Here is a 16,786-nt window from a genome sequence, read left to right on the forward strand (position 1 = left end):
GTGCTGTCAGAAGCGCCGGTGTGACGTCACCCATGCGGTTTTCCCATAAAGAAAAAACGGTAACTGTCATGGCCGCCCATTGCTAAAGGCAGACTTGTGACGTTTAACCTTGGATCTGACGTCACAACTGACAGCACTCTATGGAGATACTGAACCAAAATAGCTAGAACTGATTTGAAATGATGTTTAATGTAAAAAATATGGGCATGACAATTTCGTGAATGGGTTTTTTTTTTTTTTTTGAATGTAGGCGGAACAAAACTGTTTTTCTAACTAAATATTAAAAAAACAAAGCGTTTATAGTTCAGCCGCCATTTTGATGGTGTGCCGATTTCACTGAAGGCGCTAGTATTTACAAGTAAGATGACGACGGGGAAAATGATGTTGTCTAAAACGCGTAACGAGTACGAATATCCTCGAGTTTCTTAGAAACCTATAATAATAATAATAATTACAAAAAACACTCTTAAGGTATGAGAATTTTGACTGGGCGAATAGTAAAATACATACCTCGCTAGGGTTTCTGTCAAGGTCCTCGGCTATACTCTTTTGCTTTGTCGGTTCGAGAGAATTGAATTGTTCGCACAAATCCCCGTCAATAACATTCTTAAGTTAGAAGAGTGTAAGTTAGAAGATTGAATAAGGCTTAAATCCAGGGGTGTGCGAGTACTCGGTTCGAGTATCGAGCCGAGTACTCGATTCGATACTCGATAACAACACATTGAGATACTCGAGAAAGATTCGAGTAGCTTTTTAACATCTTAAATACTCGACAAATACTCGAATACGAGGCTCATAATTATAGCAGATGATTAGCTCATGAGCATTTATTTTGAAAATCATCTGTTCAATGTTTAATTGATCACTAACAATCTTTTTGAACTAGTTCGATATTAGATACTTGAACATCTTCGTTACGTTATTTTCAAGAAATTTACAAAATTACTACTCAACAAGTCAATATTTGAGACTCGATAATTACTCGAAAGAACCAAAATTTGACCTATCTAAATACTCGATACTCGAAAGAGTTTTTGAGACTCGGCTCGATACTCGATAAGAAATTAGTTTCGATACTAGGACTCGGCTCGAAACCGAAAAAACGGGACTCGCACACCACTGCTTAAATCATTCGGAGAGATATGTGTACGAACCTTCACTGGGAAATAATAGGAGCGGTAAGAAAGATGTTCCCTGCCACAGAGTGGCGGATTTTCCGATCTAACGTGCATTTCCAAGTGTTGAAAGAAATCGTGATCCTAAATACGCGTCGGCCGATTATTATTATTATTTCTTATTCCGTATCACACTAAGAAGATTGAACTCGCGATATGAACGTGATGAACTTACTTCGTGAGACGTGAATGGAACCATTACTCCGACAGAACCAGAAACTGTGGTATAAACTAAGGATTCGGAACCGCCAGGAATGAGTGTTGCTTTTTGCAGGGATAAAATGACTTCTCCGATATGAAAATTGGCAACTACTTCCGCTTTTTGCGAGGAACCTCCCAGCCAACCTCGGTCCCATAAGGCTTTAACGCCAGTTGGGTCTTCGTCAACTTCGTCATTTATCATTGACGGTAGGCGAATCTACCCGAAACGAGACATTGATGGAATTGTCATATTTATATAATTCAGTGAAGGAATATAAATTATAAAGATATACTTACAACTGAAATGTTGCCAAACTTATCAGCACCGGCGATGGTGTCAAAATCAAGAAGGCACGCCGCCGTTATCCATCTGGGATTACTATCATCGGCAAATATCAGAAGGTGATTTTCTTGTCGTTTGTAACGCAAAAAGAAAAAGCTTTCTTGGACGTCACTGACCATCACCCGGTTCCCCAGAGCGTGAATTGTAACAATGTAATTTGCTAAATGCTAATAAAAGATATTACAGAGACATATATAATGATACGCGTCAACCTTTTTGTAAACGGAGCCTCCGGGATGAACTAGGCCCATGCATGTCAAATTTTATATGGGGAAATATCCAGTTTGTTAAGGAAAATATTTTCACCATATATGTGTACTAGATGGCGCTTATATTACCGTTGTGACAGGGGTCTTCCTTAAATTATCGTTAATATTTTAGGGGTCAGTCATAAAAGTTTTATGATAGAGAAAAGTTTCATCCTAAAATTAACGTAAATGTTTTTGGGGCTATTCACTTTTTATTGAATCTTTCGGTTAGATTGTATTGATGACAACAAAATAAATTACTTCAATTAAAATAATTCAGTAAGAGTAATAAAAACGTATACTTAGAATCCGCGACCTTGGCCCAAATACTTAAGCAGTCGACAGGGTCACGGGGTTGAACTTTGTTTATTTTACGGTAATATAAGCGCCCCCAAGCGGGAAAACACGGCGAACTAAATTAGTTAAAAAAATATTCTCGCTTCGCCATACGCATGGGCCTAGTTCATTTCGGAGGCTCCGTTGTAAATCAACAACTGGGGCGGTACTGACTGGAGCGCGGGCGGTCAAGAACTTACCTTGTTTTCGCATTTCCTTAGAAGTTTCTTTTTCCCAAAGTCGTATATTCTCAGAATTCGTCCGACACTAATGAGAACCCTTCCTTGGAAAGGACATAAAGCACCGGGAACGTCTTCGGTCGGTGTGACGTGGACTAATTCCAGTTCGCGACCTTCATTGACAAATCTGTAGGTGTGTACGGCACCCCCCGTCACCTGTCTTGGACATAGAATCAAGTCTTTGCCAACTCCGACTAACAAAAACCATTCGTCCGAGTGAGCCATAAATTTCACCATACATATACTGCAAAGATTTGAGTTCATGAAATAGTGTATCGCAGCGTCATGACATTCAAAGTGCTACCTGAAGGCGCCTTCATTTTGTTCCAAAGGTAGTTTAAAGATAGTTTTTCCATCAATGGGATCCATCACTCTTATAACGGAAGCCCACATTCCAGTACCGGCTTTCGGAGCTCCAAAAGCATTCTCGGGTAAATTTTCGCTTAAAAAGGCGGCGGCCATTTCAGCCGCCAGTTCTTGCTCGTCTTCGCCGGCGGCTTCGACCATTTCCTAATCATTCATTTATCAGGGTTCGTACGAAAATTTTACATAGAAAATCCCTGACTTTTCCAGGTTATCCCTGACCAAATTTTGGCAATATCCCTGACCATTTTAAGTACGTGTTTACCAGAGCCCACTTCATCACACCTCTCTCATAATTTAGCATGGTTTGATGTGCCAAACCAAATCCCTGACATATCCCTGACTTTTTAGGAAAACCTTTTAAACCCCTGACTTTTCCCCCAATTTTCATATCCCTGACTTATCCAGGTTATCCAGGTTCCGTACGAACCCTGTTTATACGAGATAAGCATGGATTAACTAACCCTAGGGATAGTTCGTTAACTTCGTTCCCCCGAAAAGATAAAGCGTGCATGTTCCAAACGCCCCCTAGCAGCAGCTACTATCCCTAACAGGAAGTTATAAGAAAATTGGACAAAAATATCACGTGTCCTATGACGTCAAAATTGAAATCCTGCCTAACTAAATTGGGCAAAACGATTTATTTTGCCGAGAGATGGCGCTATATCTACATCCGTTTTGGTCCAATAAATTGGGGGAATGAAGAGGGGGAATCAAGGAATAATTCGGAACATGTAGTTGGCGATAGCATTACATGGGAAACACGGATAGTGAACAATCCCTAGCGTTAGTTAATCCATGAGATAAGTAAGGGACCATGACCCGAAAACGAAACGAAACTAACGTCTCTTCAAGTACTTACCTCGGCCATCTGTTGTTTCCTTTGTTGCTTAATTTTCTCAGTGTAGGCGTTATGGTCAGTTTCGATGATGACCAAGTAACCCGTTTCGGGATGGATAACAAATTTCCTTGGCGTATATTCCAAGGGAGTTGATATTTGATTAAAAACGGCGCCCAGTTTTTCCAAAGCCAAAATTCTTAATGTATTGGCGGAAATGGCTACAATTCCTTCGGGACACTGTTCCGACGAGAATCCCGACGCGTATTCCAACGTTTCGTACGATAAGGGCGTCAAATGGAATCTGTTTTGATAGTAGTAGCTGAGCCAGGAACGACTGGACATGGCTAAAACCTATCAAGAGAAAAGATATTTGCGATAAACGGTTTGTCACCGATGATGTCAACGTGTTGATTACCGCGTCATTCCCTTGCATTTTGACTTTGAACAATTTGACAGCTCGAGAACCCAAATATCGAGTTCTAGTGTCGGATAGATCACCCGTTACTTGATCCAGTACTGTTCTTAAAAGTACACCATTTTGAAGACCAATGTTTAAATATAGTATTCCTTGACTTCTTCCGTCACCAACTTCTTGGCCACCCATTTCAACAATGCATAATGATTCCGGTGTAGCTGGAAGGGCTTGCATACTCAAGGGTGAAAGACAGTCCTTTGGTATACAATGTTTTCGGTATAAAATGTATTAGAGAAAAATCTACGGTAGATTCGGGTAAAACGACTGGCTACTCACGGAAGGGTCAAGGGAAATGACCCTGACTGTATTGTCAGAGAGACCGACAGCCAAGAAACGCGATCTTTGTTCTCCACTTGGCACGCTGGCTAAGGCCATGCAAATAACGTCGGAAGACATCTCTTTACGATCAGTGTATTCGTTCAGTTGACCAGTCTAACGTAACCATTAGATTATATGTAGCCCCAAATATTAATGTTTAAAACTTACGGGATCCATTTCAAAATAGACCAGTTCCCCGCCAGTTAGGGCAATTACGACTTGACGCTGATTAACCGCGCACTTGACGATAATTTTCTTGCCGGGCGTTCTCCATTCGTTCACCCTTTTATCCGCCCTGATATGACGAATACCTTCAGGGTAGACCTGAGAATACGCGCGCGCGCATTTTATAAGCGTAACTTCTAAAATAGGCCTACGCATAGGTCAATGCCAATAACCAGAAGGGGATAATAGAAGAAGGATGGCACTCTGTATCCTCTTAATGCTTTAGTTATGTAACGTCATTCTTCCCAGGCTCAGTGTTCACCTTTTAGTTTGCTTTCCCGCTCATCAAACTAAGTTCAAATGGGCATCGCACCGTAAGGTGAATTCTATATTTGTTTGGCACTAAATCCCCAGCAATCATCCCACAAACCTTGATTGTCTTGACGTGGGACAAAAATCCACAAGCGCATGCATGCGTCTTGCCAAATATTTAAACGCTAATAGAGTAATGATGAGGGAACTATTTATCGCGCATGTGATTCGGTTTAGTAACCTTGCTCTAAGTAATGATGAGGGAACTATTTATCGTGTATGTGATTCGGTTTAGTAACCTTGCTCTAAGAAATGATGAGTGGACTATTTATCGTGTATGTGATTCGGTTTAGTAACCTTGCTCTAAGTAATGATGAGGGGACTATTTATCCTGTAGGTGATTCGGTTCAGTAACCTTGCTCTAAGTAATGATGAGGGAACTATTTATCGTGTTGGTGATTCGGTTTAGTAACCTTGCTCTAAGAAATGATGAGGGAACTATTTATCGCGCATGTGATTCGGTTTAGTAACCTTGCTCTAAGTAATGATGAGGGGACTATTTATCCTGTAGGTGATTCGGTTCAGTAACCTTGCTCTAAGTAATGATGAGGGAACTATTTATCGTGTATGTGATTCGGTTTAGTAACCTTGCTCTAAGTAATGATGAGGGATGTTGGGAAGAGTGACGTTACACTTACCCAGCTTTGTGCTTGTACACTTCTCTCGAAGAGAAGTATTATATACTTCTGCAATAACTTACTTGTACAAGAGCTTCGTCACCAATCTGCGCGCAAGACAAAGTTGGCGTTGTACCCAAAAAACCCGAATCTGTCACTTCTTCAACAGTCTCGCCAATAGAAAGTACCAAGGTAGCGTTTACGAAAGAGACGATGATGTACGCGTCAAAGTCATCTAACGATTGATTATCAAGGGATATAAACATCGAGAGGCTACAAAAGTAAAGAATTAAACTAACGTACCATCGCACTTCTTCTTGACAGTCCATACCGCGTTCGGATTACCAGGAAGTTCCGAAACGGCCATTTCAGAGACTTCCAGACCGTGTCTTAAAACTCTCATGGATGACCTAGGACCTCGGCCGCAAGCCACGTAGAGTTGAGGAGTATCTTCGTTGGCCAAATCAGCAATCTGACAATGCATGATGGGGGAAAGGGATTCCAACTCGTCGACCAGGACCAGATTCTTCAAAGGTCGGGGAGCGAAGAAAAAAGTGTCACCTTCCTCTAATGGCATGGCGCTACTGAATTCGGGCTCGTCGTCGTCATCACCAAGATGGGCGATTTGGTACAAACAACTATAAAGGAGTTAAAACGCGATTGTTTTTTTGATTGAACTTGTTGTTGTCGCGTTTTAACTTAGAGAAATTTCCCAGCGCAAAACATTCTACGGTAACGCGCTCTAACAAGGTTAAACCCCCTGGCATCCGTCAATGCGGCGGACATGACGCACCAGCTTCACCACGGCCACTACACAGTAAACTACATTTTCCATAACCGACATTACAATAATTCTCTTAACAATTATATTACAGGCGTATACAATCGACAACAAATATTGTTCGCTGATCTTGACGGATAGAAACGAATCCAAGATATCCGCCATATGACGTCACCAAAAATCTAAGATAGCTACGACTACTATCAGAAGGGGAAGGGGATAATAGAAGAAGGATGACACTCTGTATCCTCTTAATGCTTTAGTTATGTAACGTCATTCTTCCCAGGCTCAGTGTTCACCTTTTAGTTTGCTTTCCCGCTCATCAAACTAAGTTCAAATGGGCATCGCACCATAAGGTGAGTTCAATAATTGTTTGGCACTAAATCCCCAGCAATCATCCCACAAACGTGGGATGTCGTCTTGACGTGGGACAAAAATCCACAAGCGCATGCGTCTTGCCAAATATTTAAACGCTAATAGAGTAATGATGAGGGAACTATTTATCGTGTATGTGATTCGGTTTAGTAACCTTGCTCTAAGTGTTCTGATGTTGGGAAGAGTGACTTTACACTCACCCGCGCAGCTTTGTGCTTGTACACTTCTCTCGAAGAGAAGTATTATATACTTCTGCTACAACTAATGTATGTTGGCTCCCTTAACACGTTGACTAGTTTAAGTACTTACTGGTTTCCAAATTCCGAGGCCACAAAGAGAAATCCAGTCTTTAGGACGCACATGGAAGAGGAAACTGGAACCGTGTCAAAGTACTTGAGTTTTATTTCCGTGACCTATTATGTTTAGTAAAAGGGAGGGGCAAATAAAAGCATTATTGGTATTGGGTGACGAGAGGGGGGGGGGCTTTAGAAAAATCTTTTTACCATATCTTCGTCAGTTTCTAAAGTTATTTTAAAAATATCTCCTTGTTCGGTTTGGGTTAAAAAGAAAAACATTGACTGTGCGGGGAATAAAATGTTAATAAAATTATTTGTACTGATAAATTGTAATTTGAATGAATAAATATTAAATAAGACTTGGCTTCAGTGGTGTGCGAGTACTCGTTAAGTTCGATAACAATATAATGAAAAAGTTTCGAGTAGCTTTTCAGCTCCTTAAATACTCGATAAATACTCGAATCCAAGGCTTATAACTTTAGCAGACGATGTTCGCTAAAAAATATTCCTTGATAATGAATAGAGCTAATTCAGGGAGCCCACTCTTAAATTTAAATTCCTTATAGGAAAAATAGGATTTTTTTTCCGGAATTATAGGATTTTATAGGAGAGAAAAAATGTGTTTTTATAGGAAAATATAGGACTAAAAATGCTCATATATAATACAATTTTGGGGCTTAAACTATGTAGAAAAATCTCAAAAAATGAAAAATAACAAATTGGATTTTCCTTTGAAAACTCAGAAGAACTTAATTAAAATATAATATAATATAATATAATATATAAAAAATCCTAAGCGAGCTCCGCAATTTCGGTGTCTATTCAAATGTGATCTCGATAAAAAAAGCTAAATTTTGATAAATTTGATGCTAAAATATATACGAAAACTTCGACTAAGTCAAAAATATAGGATATTATAGGACCTTTCATGAAATTATGGGATAACATAGGACTGGTTCAAAAATATAGGAATTATAGGACCGGTGGGCTCCCTGAGCTATCTCAGAAGTCTTAGTTTGACGTCAGCCATGCTATTTGCCCATCCCATAGAAGCAAAGCGGTACCAAACATGGTCGCCCACTGCCACACCTAAGCCTTGTGACGTTTAACCAAGGCACTGACGCTACAACTGAGATAGCTCTATAAAGTGAATTTCCTTTTGAAAAGTGAGCATTTGTTTTTAAAATAACCACCTGTTTAAAGTTTAATTGATCACTAACAAATTAACAATCTTATAAACTTGTTAAGTATTACGTAATTAGTGTTCGAACGTAAGTGTTATTTTCTAGAATAGAAAGTTAAGAAATTTACTCGATAAATACTTGACAAGTAAATATTTTGGGACTCGATAAATACTCGAAACTAAAATTTGGCCTAATCTAAATACTCGATACTCGAAAGACTTTTCAATACTCGGCTCGATACTCGATAAGAAATTTTTTTTATACTCAGACTCGGCTCGGCTCGAAACCGAAAAAAAACGAGACTCGCACACCACTGCTTGGCTTACCTTTGTTTTATGAGTGGCACTACATACAAAGATCATGCCTCTTTCGGGGTCATCCAAATCATTCTAAAAATATAAAGTCAGCTTGAACTATAATTAGTTCATTTTTAAATAAGAATAATTAGTAAATAAAATAATTACCCTTCTTCTGGGAATCGGGCATCGAATATCAGGTTGATCACCAAAATTCTTATAAGTGATGTAATTTTCAGAGCAAATTAAAACTCCACTCGGCCCATCACTACCACCAGGTACTAAAACAAGAGCGTGAATAAATTATTGTTAACTTTATCGAGTTATACTTGGAAACTTTATCGAAAATTGTCAAAATAAACCGAACAGTATAGACCGAGCGGTCCGTCATTCGAAAAAAAAAACGTACGGGATTTTTAAATCCCTCGGATTTTTACGTATTTTTTTTTATTTATATGGATTTGTCAATTTTTTTATAAAAATCCAAAATCCCGTAGGATTTTCAAAAAAACCGTTGTATTTTTGAATTTTTTCATGGAATTTCGTATTTTTTTCTCGGGATTTTGTATTTTTTTTTTTCAGGATTTTGTATTTTTTCGGGATTTTGTATTTTTTTTCGGGATTTTGTATTTTTTCGGAGATTTTGTATTTTTTCGGAGATTTTGTATTTTTTCGGAGATTTTGTATTTTTTCGGAGATTTTGTATTTTTTCGGAGATTTTGTATTTTTTCGGAGATTTTGTATTTTTTCGGAGATTTTGTATTTTTTCGGAGATTTTGTATTTTTTCGGGATTTCGTAATTTGTTTTGGGATTGATTTCGTAATTTGTTTTGGGATTTCGTATTTTTTTTAGGATTTTGCATTTTTAACCGTAATTTTTATCGTCTTCCTGGATTTGTGAATTTGAAAATTTTGGATTTTTGTGGATTTTCACAAAATTTTGGATTTTTTTGTGGATTTTCACAAAATTTTGGATTTCTAAAAAAATTCGAACACACTCCCGGATTTAACATGTTATTTTGGATTTCTAAAAAATTTTCGGTATTTTTGGATTTTTTTCTGGATTTTCGGTGGATTTTTGGATTTTTTTTCTGGATTTTCGGTGGATTTTTGGATTTTTTACATAATTTTATATATTTTGAAACTTTTGAAAGATCTTCGGATTTTTCAAAAAATACAAAATCCTTTGTATTTTCACTGGAATTTTGGATTTTTCCCAGAGCGTACGGGATTTTTTGGCAATGACGGACCCCTCGGTATAGACCAAAGAATCATACCTGAAATTAGAAAGTTTCCGTGCTCTTCTAAAGGTTCGCTATATTTCCTCACAACGTGATTCAAGCCCAAGTCCAATTCGTAGAAGGTTAGAGTTTGCTGCGTACTTTGAACCGCTTCACCGGTAGGATCAGTATCGGCTTCCTACAAATATAGCGGAAAGCGTATAAATAAGTCGATTGGAAAACTTGATCGGAAAAGATTGCCAGCCACAAAACTCACTTCATAGTCCATTTCCAGACAAGCAAACATTGGGTTTTCAAATCCAACATCTACTCCAACCATATGATAAACTAACGTATTAGACTTATGGGCTTCGAGGGGTGAAGAGATGGTCAACCTAGCAGCCGCGTCTCTGTTCAGAATGTAAACTAGCTTTTGCTTCTCCACAGCCCCTGTAAACGGACTATCACTCTTAACTAAACCTTGGAAAAGAACCACCCAAACTACGTGATAAGGAGGATACTTACCAACCATTACGGCTCGACCCTTTGGATCAATCGCCAGATACTGTCCAGGAACAATTCGTCGACATCCACTTTTACCAAATGTTTCTTGATGAATCTAAACTTAATATTAGTACCTAAAACTTATTTCAAATGAAAAGCGAAACATTAACCTTTTCAAAGTAGTTCTTCGTTGGATTGTACTCCAGAATGACTATTCTACCAGAGTCTGAACCAACAACCAAGTAATCTAGAAATACAGACATACAGATGGTTCATACAACTTTTAGAAAACAAATTCCCCCGAGTTTTTCCCATATATTCCCCCGAGTTTTTCCCATATATTCCCCCGAGTTTTTCCCATATATTCCCCCGAGTTTTCCATATGTGGAGTATCCTGCGGAGGAAATGTTACGGAACATTTTCTTTAATTACTCAGCCCCTGTTTGACGTAGTCCCAAGTTTTTAACATGGTTGGATGGGGGTAAATAGGACAATAACATACTCATAGGGCATCCCCATATCTCTAGTGGAACCAGAGTTATGAGCCTCCAAAGTTGGGTGTAACGCTACTTCTATTGAGAGGAGTATATTTGTTTACGTTTTGCTTAATTACTCGGCCCCTGTTTGTCGCAGCCGTCACTTTTTAGTATGGTTAGATGAGGGATAAATAGGACTATAACATACTCTAAGGACATCCTTCTATCTCTAATAGAACCAGAGTTACGAGCCTCCAAAGTTTATTGTTAAAAATCAAAAGTAAACTAATAACAATAAGTGAGACACTAACATAAGTGGACGAATATATTGACGTAGCCCCAAGTTTAAAGTATCCCTGTATGGGGAGCAAAAAGGACTAGAACATATTCAAAGGCTATATTCATATAGCTCTAGTAGAACAAGAGTTATGGGCCTCCAAAGTTCAGTGTTAAAAATCATAAGTAACATAATAACAATAAGTGAGACGATACCGTAAGTTGACGAACATTTTGCTTAATTACTCGGCCCCTGTTTGTCATAGCCCTAAGTTTTTAGAATGGTTGGACGGGGGGCAAATTGGACTATAACATACTCAAAGGACATCCCCGTACCTCTAATATAACCAGAGTTACGAGCCTCCAAAGTTTAGTGTAATGCTATTCCTATGGAGGGGGTTGTTTGTTTACGTTTTGCTTAATTACTCGGCCCTAGTTTGTCGTAGCCCTAAGTTTTTAGTATGGTTGGATGGGGGACAACTTGGACTATAACATACTCAAAGGAGATCCCCATATCTCTAGTAGAAGCAGAGTTATGAGCCTCCAAAGTTTAGTGTAATGCTATTCCTATGGAGGGGGTTGTTTGGTTACGTTTTGCTTAATTACTCGGCCCCTGTTTGTCCTAATCCCAGTGATTTATTATCTTTGGAAAGGGGAGAAATAGGACTAAAACATTCTCAAAGGGCTTCCCTCTTTCTGATATAGTATCTTTTAAATTCAAAGTTGTATTTCAAAAAAACCAGTTAATCTATGGACAGGGGTCGATTAAAGCGACATCTATACAACGCAGGCTCCAATATTATATAAAAGAGAATATAGGGGAGGGATGCGCAGTACCGAGGCATTTCCGTTAGAGACATTAAATGGTATCGTAGGTGGCGCGACTGAGCCGGAAACTCCCTCCTACCACTAGTATAATTTAGGGGCAACAATGTAATTTAGCCTTGTGGAGCGGGGGAGCTTCAACTCCTCCCCTATATTCTCTTTGATTATATGAAGTTTTAAAACTACAATTTAATTACACTAATTGAAAGAGAACCTAATTAGTCAAAATCAATTGTGATATTTTAACTTTGAAGGTATGAATTTTTTAATTAATAACTTTAGTTCCAATATGTTTATATAGATGGCGCCATAATACAATTTTCAAATCTTTGAGTCACTACAAAGGGGATGTTTATGACCATTTTTCTTAATTACTCTGCCCCTGTTTGAAAACCTACTCACACATTTCCCTGAGATTTTTGTGAACTATTTATTTCCCTGAGTTTTTTTCAACTATTTATTTCCCTGAGTTTTCCAAGTTGGACACTAGAATCACTATTGCCTACCTTTGGAACCACCAGTCAATCTGAAACCCATCATAGATCTTATAACTCCAAATATCTCTACTGTGAGCAGAGTTTGAATTTTGCCAGTGTTTGGGTCTGGACGTAGTAGCTCCAATATTTTGCCCCTGGAAACAGCCATTTCTTGTTGCTTGGTCCCTGAAAAGTTTCCATGAACTGCATGGGTAATGCCTGTAGCCCTCTGGAGGGTCAAGTTGTACAGAAACATTTTTGCTTAACCTTTAATAAAGAAAAATAAAAAGCTTGTCATTAATAATGCACTAATGATTGTTTCAAATCAAACAATAAAACGTAGGCCTTTAGAATCATAATCATTCATGTGTAAAACACTAAAACAGTGTAATCTAATGGCCAAGGCTTAGTATTAAAAGAGAGTAAACCATACCACCCCCAAAATATGAATGTAAAAAGATATGTCAAGTACAAATTAGAATGATTAATTACTTGCCAAGTATAATTCCTTGAAATATAGTGAAATTGTATTAATTTAAATCCACAATTAACTTTACATTAAGTAACCAACGCGGTAAATGTCGCCTGCTTTCTTTCCACAATGGACCGGTGGCAGACTACACTAGTCGTCATCAGTCTGACTGAATAATATTTGTATTTAAAATTTAATATGAACTGTTCTCAGACCTCACTAAAAACCTCGTCTGTTCCCGGTTCTCCTACAAACAAAGTATCATTACTCTATACCATAGCCCACTTGATCACGCTGGCTGCAATGCACGCGCTCTAGAAGCCTGTCCAAACGATTTTTTTTACATGTTAACTCGCGAATGCGGCGCGTCACATAGGTTCGGTCTAAACTTTCAAACCCGTCTGGTTTTAACATGGGCGTCTATGGGAGGGGACCAGTTTTATCAACGTTTTTGACAATATTAGTGCATCTACTGGTTCAAATCTCTTGAATTTTTAATGAGACGTGTATTGAAAGGTTTGATATTATCCTGTAAAATTTAAAGTCTTCAGCTATAATAGTTTTTTTTATAAAAAATAAAAATCATCACATAGTAGAGAATTTTGCCCCTTCAATTTCTCTACTATGTGATGATTTTTATTTTTTATAAAAAAAACTATTATAGCTGAAGACTTTAAATTTTACAGGATAATATCAAACCTTTCAATACACGTCTCATTAAAAATTCAAGAGATTTGAACCAGTAGATGCACTAATATTGTCAAAAACGTTGATAAAACTGGTCCCCTCCCATAGACGCCCATGTTAAAACCAGACGGGTTTGAATTTTAGACCGAACCTATGTTATTCTCATTCTTAGGGTCGATTGAAGGGGTTTCTACTTTCTAGAGCGCGTGCAACCAGCGTGCGTGATCAAGTGGGCTATGTCTATACTAATTTTTAATGTCGTCTGCTACAAGAGCTAGGTCATCACCATCGTAAAATAATTTTCTAATTCGACTTGACACAAAAATGGCGGTAAGAATTTTAATTTCATTAATATTATAATTATATTCCGCGTTTTTTTTTAAATTACGCGTAATATGTCTAAAAATAATTATAATCAAAGATTTTTTTAAATTAAATTATTTAAGTTAGTGAAAAAACTGAAAATAAGCGAGTAGGCTAAGCCTTTGATTGTCAGGAACCCATTAAAATATTTATTAAAATTAAAAAGTTTCTTAATTAACCTTCAAAAACTCATTAATTAAGGCTCATACACGAACAATAAAATTATAATTAAAATTTTGATATTGATTTTATTTACAGTCTGAAGTAGAAGACACACTTAGAAGAATTCAAAGCCACAAGGGTGTGGTTGGGGTTATCGTTATCAATAACGAAGGTAATTAATAAAATAAGCTTTTAAGGGTGTTTTTCCGTGGTTATCGCGAACTACCATCGTAGGAACCCTTACAAAAACCATTAAAACACCTTAATAGGTAGCTAACAACTGGCTAGGGGGAAGAGATAGTCTGACGTCACGCAGCCACCCTCTGGTTGGCATTTTTACGTGTAGAATACTGTTTCCAACCGTTAGGGGGGGAAGAAACTCCAGTAAGAGATAGAAGGGTGTGCCGTTTCAGGGTCAGAACTGTTAGCTCCATATACTTACGGAATTCATTATTTGCTTTTTTAAGGTATACCAATCAAAACCACAATGGATAACGCAACAACAGTGCATTACGCCAGCCTTATTAGTCAATTAACTGACAAAGCTAGAAGTACAGTACGCGACGTGGACCCAACTGATGACCTAACATTTTTCAGAGTCAGGTCCAAAAAGCACGAAATCATGATTGCCCCAGGTACCAATCCCACCCCCCCCCCCACCCCAAAAAAAAAAACAAAAAAAAAACAACAACAACGACGATCAAATGAAGTAACCTGAAATTAATTAAATCATTTCAGATAAAGACTTCACGTTAATTGTGATACAAAATCCGAGCGAAGTTTAACTGTTGTTAAATTTATTTATAAAATAATATAAAAATATGAGTGGTTCAACAATTGGAAGAGTAAAAAAAAAAAAAATAATAATAATAAGTAACATTTTTTTTTTTACTTTTAATGCAGGATTTGTTTTACCAATTTATTTTATACACAACTATGTTTTGACTAGGTAAATAGTTGAGCTTTGTACCCATTGGTTAATAATGTAATTTTTATACAGCCCATAACCATTCCCTAATGTAAAAATATAACAACACCCCCAGAGTGTTGATATAAAACTGGTTAAAATGCTTTTTTTTTTTTATTCGTCAAGTGATTGCAAAAACTTATTGTAGGCATCTTCGTCTAACAAATGATCAAGCTCTTCCGGTTTAGTTAATTCCACTTTGAATAACCATCCTAAATTTGACTTGTTAGTTATTTAAGGTGGAATTCATAAACGTCGGACGCAACGCAATTTAGTACAGGCAAAGGCAGGAGGGCGTCGTACGCAAACTTCCGCGTGCTTTTTGCGTACGACGCCCTGCCTTTGCCTGTACTAAATTGCGTTGCGTCCGACGTTTATGAATTCCACCAGGTTTCTTCTACTCTCAAGATTTACCTTTATCATAGCAAGATTTGTTGACTAATCCAGGTTCATCTTCTAACTTCAGGTTTGTTTCAGTAACTTTCCCAGAAACAGGTGTATAGATTTCACTAGCCGCCTTGACACTTTCTACAGCCCCACATTCGTCTAATTTTTATATTTTAATATTAATTCCACGTTTAATTCTCCACTTTAATTCTCCATATTATCATGGATAAAGAATGCGCGTGCGGAAATTTGTTTTCACGCTATAGGATCGGCAACTCCCTATCTCGAGCGATTGCTTATTCTGTATATACTCTGTTACAATATTGGTTGTCAGCACGCGCAAAGCTATTTCTCTCTGTAACGTAGCTTTGTACATGCTGTCAAGAGACAAAAAACTTCAGGATCTTCAGGATTTAAAATATCCGCGAGTTTTTTAGCTCGAGTGCACGGACCTCTAGGCCTTAGTTTCAAATGCATGTAGTAGGCTGTAGGCAATTTCACACTTATTTGAAACCAAGGCCTAGAGGTCCGTGCACTCCAGCTAAAAAAACTCGCGGATACTTTAAATCCCGAAGATCCTAAAGTTTTTTGTCTCTTGACAGCACGTACAAAGCTACATTACATAGAGACCTAGCTTTACGCGTGCTGACAACCGATGTTGTAACAGAGTATATACAGAATAGGCTGTGTCCGAGGTAGGGAGTTGCCTATCCTGTAGAGTGAAAACAAATTTCCGCACGCGCATTCTTTATCCATGATATTACCATGTTGATTAAACTCAGTGCCAATGTCAGGCAATTGTACGTAAACTACATCTCCTAAGGCTTCCTACAAATAATCTCTTAGGCTTACAGTCCTGGTATTGTTGATAAATACTGTACCTGCGCGTATTGGGAAATGCCTATAGTCGCGTTTTTTCCATCCGCTACAACCCATTCGTGTTTTTCGGTAAACTTCCTACCTGCGGGGAAACTGTTAATAAACCCACGCCTTTAAGCCCAATGACCTTGACTGGGCTTCATTCATACCTGCACGTGTATAAGCTGATATGGAAAATAGCCTAGGCTTAGCTGCTGGGCATAAACACGCGATCAATTTTTGGGAATTATAAGTACGATACGCCGTAAAAATACTCCTCCGAACAGTTGGCACAATCGCTTGCATTGTTAAATTATAACTATCTTAAACTAATTTATGGCACGTCTTAGTTCCTCTGCAAAACCGGGGACACTCGCGCTGCGTTGGTCTGGCGTAATTTCGCACACGGTCCGCCACCCACTCTTAACTATGGCCAGCGAGGAACTAAGAGACTATACTAATAATAAAAAATACCCTTGGGTGCGAGG

The 16,786-nt window shown here is 38.1% G+C and overlaps 3 protein-coding genes across 4 annotated transcripts; 1 reads left to right on the plus strand and 2 right to left on the minus strand.

Annotated features, from left to right (window-relative positions):
• Positions 1-170: 170 nt before the first annotated feature.
• Positions 171-13,106, minus strand: Sf3b3 (splicing factor 3b subunit 3). 2 transcript variants are annotated; one of them, XM_089844320.1, is made up of 23 exons: positions 12,899-13,106; positions 12,433-12,669; positions 10,520-10,596; positions 10,371-10,464; positions 10,123-10,295; positions 9,903-10,044; positions 8,794-8,906; positions 8,656-8,718; positions 7,353-7,427; positions 7,159-7,262; positions 5,997-6,331; positions 5,777-5,928; positions 4,708-4,863; positions 4,498-4,653; positions 4,162-4,416; positions 3,768-4,097; positions 2,847-3,052; positions 2,504-2,786; positions 1,674-1,886; positions 1,351-1,593; positions 1,155-1,259; positions 511-606; positions 171-433 (listed from the first exon to the last, which is right to left on the minus strand). In XM_089844320.1, exons 2-23 carry the CDS (start codon positions 12,656-12,658, stop codon positions 389-391), a joined length of 3,642 nt encoding a protein of 1,213 aa, XP_089700446.1. In that variant the 5' UTR covers positions 12,659-12,669; positions 12,899-13,106; the 3' UTR covers positions 171-388. The 2 variants fall into 2 exon arrangements, with proteins under 2 accessions (XP_089700446.1, XP_089700447.1); XM_089844321.1 differs by having other exon boundaries at positions 12,895-13,106.
• A 628-nt stretch (positions 13,107-13,734) lies between these two features.
• Positions 13,735-15,159, plus strand: robl (dynein light chain roadblock). The gene is made up of 4 exons (XM_089844333.1): positions 13,735-13,891; positions 14,183-14,258; positions 14,554-14,721; positions 14,825-15,159. Exons 1-4 carry the CDS (start codon positions 13,886-13,888, stop codon positions 14,869-14,871), a joined length of 297 nt encoding a protein of 98 aa, XP_089700459.1. The 5' UTR covers positions 13,735-13,885; the 3' UTR covers positions 14,872-15,159.
• Positions 14,863-16,737, minus strand: ppl (glycine cleavage system H protein, mitochondrial). Its single transcript, XM_089844332.1, has 5 exons — positions 16,469-16,737; positions 16,322-16,401; positions 16,205-16,268; positions 15,468-15,599; positions 14,863-15,265 (listed from the first exon to the last, which is right to left on the minus strand). Exons 1-5 carry the CDS (start codon positions 16,602-16,604, stop codon positions 15,168-15,170), a joined length of 510 nt encoding a protein of 169 aa, XP_089700458.1. The 5' UTR covers positions 16,605-16,737; the 3' UTR covers positions 14,863-15,167.
• Positions 16,738-16,786: the final 49 nt, after the last annotated feature.

The sequence above is a fragment of the Phalangium opilio genome, unplaced genomic scaffold (genome assembly GCF_054372755.1).
Source record: "Phalangium opilio isolate 3A_F unplaced genomic scaffold, DU_Popi_V2 ptg000075l_1, whole genome shotgun sequence".
Lineage (NCBI taxonomy): Eukaryota > Metazoa > Arthropoda > Arachnida > Opiliones > Phalangiidae > Phalangium > Phalangium opilio.